This window comes from Orcinus orca, chromosome 16 (assembly GCF_937001465.1).
Source record: "Orcinus orca chromosome 16, mOrcOrc1.1, whole genome shotgun sequence".
In the NCBI taxonomy this organism is placed as follows: Eukaryota; Metazoa; Chordata; class Mammalia; order Artiodactyla; family Delphinidae; genus Orcinus; species Orcinus orca.
The window spans coordinates 52081382-52096206 of NC_064574.1; the positions used below are offsets into that span (position 1 = coordinate 52081382).

The 14825-nt window shown below is 40.9% G+C and overlaps 1 protein-coding gene across 1 annotated transcript; it reads left to right on the forward strand.

The window, feature by feature from the left end:
* Positions 1-5060: 5060 nt before the first annotated feature.
* LOC101274594 (olfactory receptor 1F1) lies at positions 5061-6012 on the forward strand. The gene is given in 2 exon segments (XM_012533141.1): positions 5061-5894; positions 5896-6012. Coding segments are annotated over 2 exon segments (951 nt in total).
* The last annotated feature ends 8813 nt before the right edge of the window (positions 6013-14825 follow it).

A 14825-nucleotide genomic window follows, 5' to 3' on the forward strand; every position in this document is an offset into this window, starting at 1 on the left:
GAATGGATCTATTCATCAACTTGGCATCCCACCAACATCGTTTCTAACCAAGGAACTCACTTTATAATAAAAGGAATGTGGTAGACAGTTGTCAAGATGGTCCCCAGCGATCCTAGTCTTGTGTAATCCCTTCACATCCTGAATTGGGCTGACTTTGTGTCTTAATCCATTCGGGCTTCTGTAGCAAAATACCATGGACTGGGGGCTTCCCTGGTGGCACAGTGGTTAAGAATCTTCCTGCCAATGCAAGGGACATGGGTTTGAGCCCTGGCCTGGGAAGATCTCACATGCCACGGAGCAACTAAGCCCATGTGCCACAACTACTGAGCCTGAGCTCTAGGGCCTGCAAGACACAACTACTGAGCCCACATGCCACAACTACTGAAGCCTGCACACCTAGAGCCCGTGCTCCGCAACAAGAGAAGCCACGACAATGAGAAGCCCGTGCACCACAACGAAGAGTAGCCCCCACTCAGCGCAACTAGATAAAATACCTGCACAGCAACGAAGACCCAGCACAGCCAAAACCATGGACTAGGTAGCTTATACATAACAGAAATTTATTTTTCACAGTTCTGGAGGCTGGAAAGTCCAAAATCAAGATGCTGGCACATTTGTTGTCTTGTGAGAGCCCACTCCCTGGTTCATAGATAGCGGTTCCATCTCACATGGTGGAAGGGACAAGGGAGCTTTCTCAGGCCTCTTTTATAAGGGTACTAATCCTGTTGGTGAGGGCTCTCCCCTCATGACCTAATCACTTCCCAAAGGCTTCAACTCCTAATACCATCACCCTGGGGGTTGGGATTTCAACATATGAATTTTGTGGGGACACATTCAATCCGTAGCACTGTGTGAACTATAGGATGTTGTGGAAATGTTGCTGTTTAACTTCTGGAGCTCCCTCATAAAAGATATTGTGGCTTGTATCTTGCTGTCTTGAATCACTTGCTCAGGGGGAAACCAGCTACTTTGTTACAAGGACCTATCAAGTTAGCTTTATGGAGAAGTCCACGAGAGGAACTGAGGCTTCCTGCCAATAGCAATGTGAAGGAGCCATCTTGGACACTCATCCTCCACCCACGGTCAAGCTTGCAGATGACTGAGCCCCTGCAGATAACTTAACTGCAATCTCATGAGAAGCCCTGATCCAGAACCATTCAGCTAAACCATTACCAGATTCCCGACCCATAGGAACTGTGTGAGATAAATGTTTACTGTTTTAAGTTGCAAAGTTTTGGTGTAACTTGTTACTTGACAATAGATGACTAATACAAGGGATAAGGCTAGTGTCCATAGGATTCTTTGGCATTTACTTTCTTTTTTTTAAAGGACTTTGGGGGGAAATTTAAAAAATACATTCATTTGGCTGCACAGGGTCTTAATTGTGACAGGCAGGGTCTTCGTTGTGGTGTGTGGGATCTTTAGTTGGGGCATGCTGGATCTTTAGTTGCAGCATGTGGGATCTAGTTCCCTGACCAGGGATCAAACCTGGGGCCCCTGCATTGGGAGCACGGAGTCTTAACTGCTGGACCACCAGGAAAGTCCGAGCATTTACTTTTACACCATCACCAGAAGCAGTTGACCTTATGGAACAGAGAAATGGTCTTTTAAAGACTCAATTTTGGTACCTCAATTTTTGATGTTACCCTGTAAGGTTAGGGTGCTGTTTTACAGGATACAGTATAAGTTTCATACCAGTGGACAATATGTGCTGAACTTTCTCCCAACCAGGAATTTATGGGGCAAGGAAACAAGAGGTAAAAGTGGGCACCTCTTTTTGTATTACCTAATGATCTACTTGCAAAATTTTGCTTTTTATCCCAGCAACACTGGGCTCTGAAGAGACTTCTTGCTGGCCAATTTGGGCTCCTTTTGCTACTTGGATAAACTGACCAAAAGGAGATTCTAATATTGTTATAACTTTGACTATCAGTAGAAAATAGTTTTTCTGCTACACAGTGGTAGCAGAGAGGATAATGGATGGAAAGATCTCCTTGAGAGGATTCTGGAATTGCCATGTCCAGTGATGGCAGTTAATGAAAGACTAGGACAATCTTATATGGGCAAGATCATAAGGATGTCAGATCTCTCCCACACGAGAATTAAAGTCACTATTCAGATTTTTAAAATCTTGCGTAGCTGAGATGCTGGCTAAAGATAAAGGGAACATGAATTAGATTGTAGTTAAGGAACATTATTAATATCAATTAATTGTTCATGACTACCTGTGGAAATGAAGATTACATTGTCAGTCATATTTTCCTCCTTCCTTTGTTACCTATATATTTATGTATTTTAGCTACCTAGCTTTCTTCTTTTCTCTCCCTTCCTCCCTCTGTTTTACATATACATAGGATATGTAGTTATTGGTTAGCTTTCAGGTTTGATTCCGAAGTTATAGAATGTCAGGATGGGATCATGATTGGATCAGGAAAGATCTTGGTTTGGGACCTGGATACAGTAACTGATGGGATTTTGAGTTGTTCCCCTGTTGTGAGAAGGATAGTTGTATTATGTTAGACCAGAGAATTGCTATTCTACTGAAGGGTAAGTTGGTAAGAGGGATGTGTGTTAATGTTATACAACTGGAGGGGTGGATTCTAGTGGGCATTTATCTTGTTTTTTGGCTTCCCAACTTCTGTGACCCCTTCCAAAGCTCAGGTAATACCCTACTTCATCATTCTTGTTGGGAAGAAAAGCCTACTTCTTCCTGTATCACAGGAAACCCTGAATAACTTATCTCACAGCCCCTGTAGCAGCTAAGCTGTGGGCATGTGCCTACCCATTAGATATCCTGACTCAGCCTTTGACACAAAGAAAGGGAGACACGGAGGAAATTTTTCTAGCAGTGGCAGCCATTGCAGCAAAATGGATCCCCGGGTAACAGTGCTACTGGTGGCACCCTATGTCCAGTGGCTAGCTGTGTCAGAGCCATGAACTGTAAGATTTATGCTTGGAGGCAGCAGGAACATGCTAATCAAACCTGTGCTGTGGTATGATTTGGGCACCGAGTGACCTCCTGAGCCTGCTTCTCCAGTTGCTCCGTGGTTTTGAAGTATGAGCTATCATTTTCAAGAAATCCTTTTCTGCTTAATCAGCATGACTTTGGTTTTATTATTTTCGTCTAAGAACTACCACAATGTAACCAATCATCAGAAAAGGACTTGAACCCTGAACTGGGCCACCACTAGTACTCTTTCCATCTCATCATTATTTCTCTCTGTGTGTGTGCATTTTTGGCCTTTCTGCATAGACTTTTGCTTCTCCATCTATGGGGCAGTCAGGAGAGAGTTGCAAGCTTCTGGATTTCCACATCCAGGCCAAGTCATACTGAGAATGACCCGCAGGTCCGCACCTCAGTGCCAGGTTCCCAAATCCAATCGTGAATCCTCACTGGGCAGGAGGTGGTGGACTATAGATTGGGCTGCTGGAGCTCACACCCCTGTGACTCTGTGGATTGGGGACCATCCTCAGAAAAGGGTGATCCACTGTGAGCTGCAAAGACATCTCCAAAGAAGTCTACTCTGGGAGCCTGGAGTTTCTCAATCCTGGTATGCTGTGCTCTCTGATACATCTCTCCCACGAGGTTAATCCTTTACATCAAATGCTTTACAGGATTAAGCACAACTCTGTACTTCCACCCCCACCCAACCCCAGCATCCCCGTCTGCAAATGCATCACTAGCTCTAATCAGTAAATGACTGGATAGATATTAGGGGTTGACTCAGATAACACTGCAATAACCCCAGTTTCTGAGCTAGAAAATGAGAAGAAAAATCTTTTAATAACTGAACTTTCAAATACATAAACATAAGCCCAGATCAGCAAGGTGATGAATTTGGAAATCTCAGGGAGTTTTCTCTGGGACTTCTTCCACCCAGATTGCTTTATCTCCAAGTTCTGACCCAGGAGTTAGATCATATGCTTTGTCATTCATCATGGTTGGGCTCATGGGGACCAGGAAATAGGTGGGACAATTACTTTCTGCTTGTCTCTAATAAGGCTCTCAGGGAATCTGGTCCCAGTGGCCATGGAGGCTACTGTAAATATCCATCTCTGATACCCCCAAACATCCTGCACGGAGAGCTAAGGCCATGAATCTCCGCTCCTCATTTGCTTAGGACCTACCTATATTTCCAAGACTTTCCAAACCTTATAATAAAGAGGAGCACTGTCCAGTTCCTCAAAGGTGAAGAACACTTGATAGCAACAGCACGAACTTCTCCCAGGTAAGACTGTAACAGTGGGGATGTCAATATTTCTTTACTTATGGGTGAAGTTCTTTTTTTAAAAAAAAATAATTTATTTATTTTAGGCTGCGTTGGGTCTTCTTTTTTGCGCGCGGGCTTTCTCTAGTTGCGGCGAACAGGGGCTACTCTTCATGTGGTGTTTGGGCTTATCATTGCAGTGGCTTCCCTTGTTGCGGAGCACGGGTTCTAGGCACGCGGGCTTCAGTAGTTGTGGCTCACGGGCTGTAGAGCGCAGGCTCAGTAGTTGTGGTGCGTGGGTTTAGCTGCTCTAAGGCATGTGGGATCTTTCCGGACCAGGGCTCGAACCCATGTCCCCTGCATTGGCAGGTGGATTCTTAATCACTGTGCCACTAGGGAAGTCCCCGGTGAAGTTCTCTGAAGAACCTCCTTTGTTAAATCTTCCAGATCCAGGGAGTAGTAGTAAAAGTCCTGAATCCCTCATCTGTTGCTTGTGATAAACCCAGTACCAATGAGCTGTTTCTCTTCTCTCTACGATCTACTAAGTGGGCAAAAGCCTGGGAATGTTCATAGAGATGCACATAATGTCAGGGAAGGACTGTGTATGTGCCTGTGTGTTGTTTTTATGTTGTATTTCATATAATTAAAAAAATTAGTCCAGTGGAACCAGCATCATCTAGGACTGGAGGTCGGAAGTTGAGGGTTTAGGGATTAGGGGCAGATTCTGACTGAGCAACTCTAATGTAGGTTTTATTAACATGACCATGGCTGGAGCTTGGGTTATTGCACCCAAACCCTTTGCTTCTAGGTTTCTGACTTCTGCTTCTCTTCTCTGCATCTGAGTCCAGCCCCATGGGAGAGACAAACCAGTCAAGTAACTCTGAGTTCCTCCTCCTGGGGCTCTCCAGGCAGCCCTAGCAGCAGCAGCTCCTCTTCGTGCTCTTCCTGAGCATGTAACTGGCCACAGTCTTGGGAAACCTGCTCATCCTCTTGGCCATCAGCACGGACTCCCACTTGCACATCCCCATGTCCTTCTTCCTCTGCAACCTGTCCTTCGTGGATATCTGCTTCTCCTCCACCACTGTCCCCAAGATGCTGGCCAACCACATACTCAGGAAGCAGACCATCCCCTTCTCTAGGTGTCTCACGCAGATGTATTTTGTTTTCACGTTCATGGACATGGACAATTTCCTCTTGGCTGTGATGGCCTATGACCACTTTGTTGCTGTATGCCACCCCTTACACTACTACACAAAGATGACCCACCAGCTCTGTGCCCTGCTGGTTACTGGATCGTGGGTCATTGCCAACCTGGATATGCTGTTGCATACCCTGCTGATGGCTTGACTCTCATTCTGTGCAGACAATGCCATCCCCCACTTCTTCTGTGATGTGACCACACTCCTGAAACTCTCCTGCTCTGATACACACCTCAGTGAGGTGATGATTCTAAATGAAGCACGGCCAGTAATGAGCACCCCATTTGTTTGCATCCTGGTATCATATATCCTTATCAACTGTGCTGTCCTGAGAGTCCAGTCCACAAAGGGAAGATGGAAAACCTTCTCCACCTGTGGCTCCCACCTGGCTATGGTTTTCCTCTTCTATGGCACCATGATATTTCTGTATTTCAACCCTTTATCCTCCCACTCAGCTGAGATAGACATAGCAGCTGCTGCGATGCGATGTCTCTATGGTGACTCCCATGCTGAACCCCTTCATCTACAGCCTGAGAAACCAGGACATAAAAGAGGCTCTTGGAAAAGTGGTTGCTATTAATTTTTTCTACTCAGTAGTGAAATAGACTAAGAAAATCATGGAGGGAACTAATTTATAAGAAAATCATGTTTTTGTTTTTTTGATTATGCAAAAGTTAACATTTGTCTTTTGTAAGAGAATCATCTACTATCTGTCTTGGGAGTACAAAACTTGATACAGCCTCTTCAGGTTAAAGATGGAAAGAGAGATCCATGTACCAAATAACTTGACTATTCCAACCGTCAGTGCCCTCCAGCCAAAACCCATTAGGAGCACACCTCTTGTTGAATAAGTTGCGTTTATTACTCATGTAACAAGGGAGTTACACATACCATGGGGGGAATAGTGAGGTATCTTAGTAGGAAGGTGCTCAAAAGGACTTATTAAAAGACTTGGGATTGTATAAGGTGATTTTGGTAAGGATTGGGTCTTTGCTCTGGATTCAAAGATGTCACAAAGTGAGGGTAATTTTGGTTCACTATCTTAATATATTTTATCTAGAAGGAGGGAAAACTAGACTGAGGCCAAAGCTGTGACTGGCAAAGAAGTAGCAGTCACTCATATCCACCAGCACAGGGGGAGTTTGGTCATTTTTGTGGCTTGGACAGTGTTCATGTTTTAGTGTTCACATGCTTACAGAGTGGTCTTCTTTTGTCTTACTTTGTAACAGTCACAGAATGGCCTTGTGTGACACTGATATTCTGTGCAACTCTCTGTGTTCATCAAAAAAGCACCAAGCAAAGTAGCAGGATAAAAAATTAATGCACAGAAATCTCTTGCATTTCTATACACCAATGATGAAAAATATGAAAGAGAAATTAAGGAAACACTCCCATTTACCATTGCAACAAAAAGAATAAAATACCTAGGAATAAACCTACCTAAGGAGACAAAAGACCTCTATGCAGAAAACTATAAGACACTGATGAAAGAAATTAAAGATGATACAAACAGATGGAGAGATATACCATGTTCTTGGATTGGAAGAATCGACACTGTGAAAATGACTATACTACCCAAAGCAATCTACAGGTTCAGTGCAATCCCTATCAAACTACCAATGGCATTTTTCACAGAACTAGAACAAAAAATTTCACAATTTGTATGGAAACACAAAAGACCCCGAATAGCCAAAGCCATCTTGAGAAAGAAAAACAGAGCTGGAAGAAACAGGCTCCCTGACTTCAGACTATACTACAAAGCTACAGTAATCAAGACAGTATGGTACTGGCACAAAAACAGAAATATAGATCAATGGAACATGATAGAAAGCTCAGAGATAAACCCATGCACCTATGGTCACCTTATTTTTGATAAAGGAGGCAAGAATATACAATGGAGAAAAGAAATCCTCTTCAATAAGTGGTGCTGGGAACACTGGACAGCTACATGTAAAAGAATGAAATTAGAACACTCCCTAACACCATACACAAAAATAAACTCAAAATGGATTAAAGACCTAAATGTAAGGCCAGACACTATAAAACTCTTAGAGGAAAACATAGGCAGAACATTCTATGACATAAATCACAGCAAGATCCTTTTTGACCCACCTCCTAGAGAAATGGAAATAAAAACAAAAAAAAAATGGGATCTAATGAAACTTAAAAGCTTTTGCGCAGAAGAGGAAAACATAAACAAGACGAAAAGACACCCCTCAGAATGGGAGAAAATATCTGCAAATGAAGCAACTGACAAAGGATTAATCTCCAAAATTTATAAGCAGCTCATGCAGCTCAATATCAAAAAAACAAACAACCCAATCCAAAAATGGGCAGAAGACCTAAATAGACATTTCTCCAAAGAAGATATACAGATTGCCAACAAACACATTAAAGGATGCTCAACATCACTAATCATTAGAGAAATGCAAATCAAAACTACAATGAGGTATCACCTCACTCCAGTCAGAATGGCCCTCATCAAAAAATCTACAAACAGTAAATGCTGGAGAGAGTGTGGAGAAAAGGGAACCCTCCTGCACTGTTGGTGGGAATGTAAATTGATACAGCCACTGTGGAGAACAGTATGGAGGTTCCTTAAAAAACTACAAATAGAACTACCATATGACCCAGCAATCCCACTACTGGGCATATACCCTGAGAAAACCATAATTCAAAAAGAGTCATGTACCAAAATGTTCATTGCAGCTCTATTTACAATAGCCCAGAGATGGAAACAACCTAAGTGTCCATCATCAGATGAATGGATAAGAAGATGTGGCACATATATACAATGGAATATTACTCAGCCATAAAAAAAAACGAAATTGAGCTATTTGTAATGTGGTGGATAGACCTAGAGTCTGTCATACAGAGTGAAGTAAGTCAGAAAGAGAGAGACAAATACCGTATGCTAACACATATATATGGAATTTAAGAAAAAAAATGTCATGAAAAACCTAGGGGTGAAACAGGAATAAAGACACAGACTTACTACTAGAGAATGGACTTGAGGCTATGGGGAGGGGGAAGGGTAAACGGTGACAAAGAGAGAGAGAGGCATGGACATATATACACTACCAAACGTAAGGTAGATAGCTAGTGGGAAGCAGCCGCATAGCACAGGGAGATCAGCTCGGTTCTTTGTGACCGCCTGGAGGGGTGGGATAGGGAGGGTGGGAGGGAGGGAGACGCAAGCGGGAAGAGATATGGGAACATATGTATATATATAACTGATTCATTTTGTTGTGAAGCTGCAACTAACATACCATTGTAAAGCAATTATACTCCAATAAAGATGTTAAAATGAAAAAAAAAAAAAGGGCAGAAGACCTAAATAGACATTTCTCCAAAGAAGATATACAGATTGCCAACAAACACATTAAAGGATGCTCAACATCACTAACCATTAGAGAAATGCAAATCAAAACTACAATGAGGTATCACCTCACTCCAGTCAGAATGGCCCTCATCAAAAAATCTACAAACAGTAAATGCTGGAGAGAGTGTGGAGGAAAGGGAACCCTCTTGCACTGTTGGTGGGAATGTAAATTGATACAGCCACTGTGGAGAACAGTATGGAGGTTCCTTAAAAAACTAAAAATAGAACTGCCATATGACCCAGCAATCCCACTACTGGGCATATACTCAGAGAAAACCATAATTCAAAAAGAGTCATGTACCACAATGTTTATTGCAGCTCTATTTACAATAGCCAGGACATGGAAGCAACCTAAGTGTCCATCAACAGATGAATGGATAAAGAAGATTTGGCACATATATGCAGTGGAATATTACTCAGCCATACAAATTGAGTTATTTGTAGTGAGGTGGATGGACCTAGAGTCTGTCATACAGAGTGAAGTAAGTCAGAAAGAGAAAAACAAATACCGTATGCTAACACATATATATGGAATCTAAAGAAAAAAAAAGAAAGGTTCTGAAGAACCTAGGGACAGGACAGGAATAAAGACACAGACGTAGGGAATGGACTTGAGGACACGGGGAGGGGGAAGGGTAAGCTGGGACGAAGTGAAAGAGTGGCATGGACATATATACACTACCAAATATAAAATAGCTAGTGGGAAGCAGCTGCATAGCACAGGGAGATCAGCTCAGTGCTTTGTGACCACCTAGAGGGGTGGAATAGGGAGGATGGGAGGGAGACACAAGAGGGAAGGGATATGGGGATATATGTATACATATAGCTGATTCACTTTGTTATACAGCAGACACTAAAACAACATTGTAAAGTAATTATACTCCAATAAAGATGTTAAAAAAAAAAAAGAAAAATCACCAAGGGACTTCCCTGGCAGTCCAGTGGTTAAGACTCTGTGCTTCCAGTGCAGGGGGCATGGGTTCAATCCCTGGTCAGGGAACTAAGATCCCACGTGCTGCATGGCACAGCAAAAAAAAAAGAAAGAAAGAAAGTACCAAGACCTAGCTGTGAGTGCTAGGCTGGTTCCTGGATATCAGGGCTGATTTCTCTTTCTCACAACAGAGACACAGAGATACAGGCACTTGTGATGAGAGGGTCGGACTGGTGTTGGGGCAGGAAGGAGAGGGTTCATTTAAGGGCTCCAGGAAGCCCTAATTCTGCCACACATTCAAGCTAGTTATTTTTTTTTTTTGGAATTTTATTTTATTTATTTATTTTATACAGCAGGTTCTTATTAGTTATCTGGTTTGCGCAGGCTCAGCGGCCATGGCTCACGGGCCCAGCCACTCCGTGGCATGTGGGATCTTCCCGGACCGGGGCACAAACTCGTGTCCCCTGCATCGGCAGGCGCACTCTCAACCACTGTGCCACCAGGGAAGCCCTAGTTATCTGTTTTTTACATATTAGTGTATATATGTCAGTCCCAATCTCCCAATTCATCCCACCACCGCCGTCACCACCCCTATCAAGCTAGTTATTTTTTTACCTTTGTATCTGAGCTTTATGTATCACGCAACATTATGACAGGCACATGAGTAAGTTAAACAAGGAGAAAATATCCTCCAAAATTCTCAATGCCCAGTCGTGTTAATCAACTGCATTTTTTCCACCTTCTGTTCCATTTATGTCAATGCACTGTGATATTTTACACAGATACTTATTTATATCCTGATTTTCCACTTACATTTTGTAATAAAACCTTTCTAAATTGCTGGATAGTCTCCACAATTTTATTTTCCAGCCCCTAGTAATTCCTTCAAGTTGTTCTAGCAAAATGTACTCACTAGTAATCCTGTTCTTGAATTAAAACATAAAGGAAATTTACTACTATTTGAAAGTATGACTTTAAATTTATTTTGAAAATGATTGCAGAGAATAAAATATTGACAAATAGATGAAACTGGTTAAAACATCACTGAGCAGAATGCTCTGGATTTTGAGGAACAAAGAGGAAAACAGGGCAGTTCCCCTTAATTTCAGAGAGATAGGTAAGATGATATCTTGTATGAAAATGGACAAAATTCAGAATCAGAGGCCATTTCTGAGTTTCATATGATTTTCTTTTTTATGTTTGCCATAATTGTGTATTGATATTTTTGTCTAAAGGAATAAATGGTAGCATTTTCAATTTTTAGTCTATATTTCCAAGAATTCTTTATAATAAGATGGACAGTACCTGTTCCTTGAAAGTTTGAAAGACACCTCCAGCCTTTGTTTTATGTATTAGATACATGTTATTAGATACATGTGTGTTTATAAATTTTATATAATCTTGTTTTATCCTTTTATCATTATAAGATATCCATCTTTATCTATAGTAACATTTTTTGTTTTAAAGTCTATTTTGTCTGATATTAGTATAGCTACTCCAGCTCTCCTGTGGTTTCTGTTTGCATGACACATCTCTTTCCATCCTTTTACTTTCAATCTAATGTGTCTTTGAATCTAAAGTGTGTACCCTGTAGATAACATATACTTTGATCATGTTTTTTAATCCAGTGTGATGATCTCTGACTTTTGGTTGCATTGTTTAACCCATTCACCTTTAATATTAATGTCTGCCATTTAACTTTGTTTTCTATGTGTCTTTTGTGTGTCTTTAATGCTCTCTTTTGCATTTATTGTATATTTTCTAATGTAGCATTTTAACCCCAGTAATTTTTTTCACTATATTTTTTGGATTTTTTTAGTGGTTGCTCTAGGTTTTACCATATACATTTTAACTTATCAACATCAGCTTCAGATTTATACTAACTTAATTCGCGTGATATAAAGAAATGCTTCTCGGGACTTCCCTGGTGGTCCAGCGGTTAAAACTCCATGCTCCCAGTGCAGGGGGCCTGGGTTCGATTTCTGGTCAGGGAACTAGATCCCTCATGCTGCCACTAAAGTATCCCGCATGCTGCAGCGAAGATCCCACGTGCTGCAACTAAGACCCAGCACAGCCAAATAAAAAAATAATAAGTAAATATTTAAAAAATAAATAAAGAAAAGCTTCTCCTATATAGCTCTATTCCCTTTCCCCATTTTAAGCATTATTTGTGTATTATCAGTTCACATATTATATCAATGTTATAAACTCAACAATACATTCTTAAATTATTACCTTACCATCTGTGGTCATTTCCTTAGCCCATTACAGCTCTACTCACACCCAACTCCTTTGTGCTGTTATTGGCAAATATATTACACATATGTTACATTTCTTTGTGCTATAGACCCAACAATACACTACCTACATATTATTTTATCCAGTTGCTTTCAAAATCACTTAAGAGAGTAAAGGAGAAAAAAAAAACACTTATCTTTTATAATTACCTACTTTTATCAGCACTCTTTGTTTGTGTGGATTTTAATTGCCATCTGGGGTCACTTGCTTTCAGCCTGAAGGAATTCCTTTAGTATTTTTTGTAGAGCAGTTCTGCTTTTTTTTGAAAGCTTTGCTCGATATAGGATCTTTGATTTACATTTTCCTTCCTGGGCATTTTTCACTTAAAATTTTTTTTTTTTTTGACTGCGTTGGGTCTTTGTTGCTGTGCGCGGGCTTTCTCTAGTTGCAGTGAGTGGGGGCTACTCTTCCTTGTGAGGCACAGACTTCTCATTGCGGTGGCTTCTCGTTGCGGAGCACGGGCTCTAGGCGCGTGGGCTTCAGTAGTTGTGGCGCACGGGCTCAGTAGTTGTGGTGCACGCGCTTAGTTGCTCCACGGCATGTGGGATCTTCCCGGACCAGGGCTTGAACCCGTGTCCCCTGCATTGGCTGGGGGATTCTTAACCACTGAGCCAGGGAAGCCTTAAATTGTTTATTGTTATTTGTGAGATTTCTTTAAATGTTGACTTCATAGCAAATTGTTGAACCATATTTTTTGAGCATGTCAGACACCCTTTCACAAATACTACAACTAGCTTTCCCTAGTTTATACTTTTCAGTTTTGCTTATTTTTGGATATATTTTAATTTCATATAATTATAACCAGAAAGTGCTGCATTTTCTTCCAGTTCTCTTAGGCTTTTCTTCCCCATTCTTTCATTACTTAAATATTTAGCTATATTTTCTTCTAGTTGTTTTTGGTTTTTGCAGTTTAAATCGATAAATTGTATTTATGGTTCTAATTTCATTTCTTCGTATATTTACAAAATTGCTCCAGTTACTTTTTAATAACCTTTCCATACTTCACTCTTTGTAACACCACTTTTATCATTTGTAAAATGCTGATCATTGTATCTAATATGCATTGGGAACTTAATATGTGCTAGCCAGTTGGCCGAGACTTTTCTCTTCATATCTATTTTAATATTGCAGCCATGGGGTATCATTATCATCCCCACTCAAGGACATCCCTGGGTTTAAGGAGATTAAATGACTGTCTCAAGGTCCCACAGTTAGGACATGGTGGAATCAGGTTTCTGACATATCCAGCTCCATGACCAAGTCCATCCTCTGAATGCCTCTATAAATTCATATAGAGATGAATAGATGTAGATATATAAATATAGGTATAGAGAGATATAGATATATTTTTAGATTCTCTGTTCTGATACACTGATATGAGCTTTTATTATTGGGCTAATACCATGCTATTTTAGCTTGAGGCTTTTTAAAAAGTTTATAATACTTCACAATATCTGGTAGATTATTCTTGCAAAATTATGCCAAGATGCATGTATAGAAATGTTTATTATTGTAAAACTAAATAGATATAACACTTGGAAATACCCCAAGTGTCCATCTAAAGGGGAGCAATTCAGTAAATTATGATCCATCCTTATGGAATCCAGTACAGCCACTCAAAGACTGTAGTAGATTTGTAAGTTCTGATGTGCAAAGAATTCCCAAGATATAACTTAAGGAGTGTTTTACAAACTCATCTCTTTAGTGTAGATGAAAATAAAGGATTATATTGGCATAAACATTTTAGGAGAGATATCCCAAACCTCTTCATCAGTTCCACCTTTTCATGTTAATACATACGGACTTAACCTTGTTTCTAAAGGAAATGTATACCATTTATTTTTCAAAATAATTGAAATATTTTTCAAAATATTTTATCAAAATAAGTAATAAAGAACCTCCCCACCAGTCTATTTAGTTGACATATTATTTTATTTAAATAGCTGTGATTGATGAACATTTAGGTTGTCCAGTGTTTTTTAGTTTAGTTTTGTTTTTTTAATTTATTTTTGGCTGCTTTGGGTCTTCGGTGCTGCACACGGGCTTTCTCTAGTTGCAGTGAGCGGGGGCTACTCTTCGTTGCAGTACGCGGGCTTCTCATTGCAGTGGCTTCTCTTGTTGTGGCGCATGGGCTCTAGGTGCGTGGGCTTCAGTAGTCATGGCATGCGGGCTCAGAAGTTGGGGCGCACGGGCTTAGTTGCTTTGTGGCATGTGGGATCTTCCAGGACCAGGGCTCGAACCCATGTCCCCTGCATCGCCAGGTGGATTCTTAACCACTGTGCCACCATAGAAGCCCCTTGTCCAGTGTTTTATCATTACAAATGTGCTGTGTAAGACATCCTTGTGTCTGTACCTTTGCTTACATTTGCGAGAATATCCTATCTGACCACACTATCTTCATTTCTGAGTTGTCTATATTTATCCTTTTTACTAGAATGTAATCTCTACGAGGACAAGGATTTTAATCTTTTCTATTATTGTTTGGCAAATATTTAGTCCCCACTCACTTCCCCTTGGGGTAACATATACTTTCCTATTCTGTTGACTTTGAACTTGGCTGTGTGACTTTCCTTAGCAAAATGTGAGTAGTCAAAACATGAGACCTTAAATCTGCTTGTGCAGCTTGGTTTGGCTCTTGCGCTGCCATGATTACCACAAGAAGGACTTCACCAAGTAGCTGCTGCCCCTTTAGTCCAGGTTTCAGAACGTGACACGAGAATCAGACCTCAATCCAACCTGAAGTCTAGGGTGAAGCAGAGCCACCTCAACCAACCTGTAGACCCAGGAGTGAGAAAAACAAATGCTTA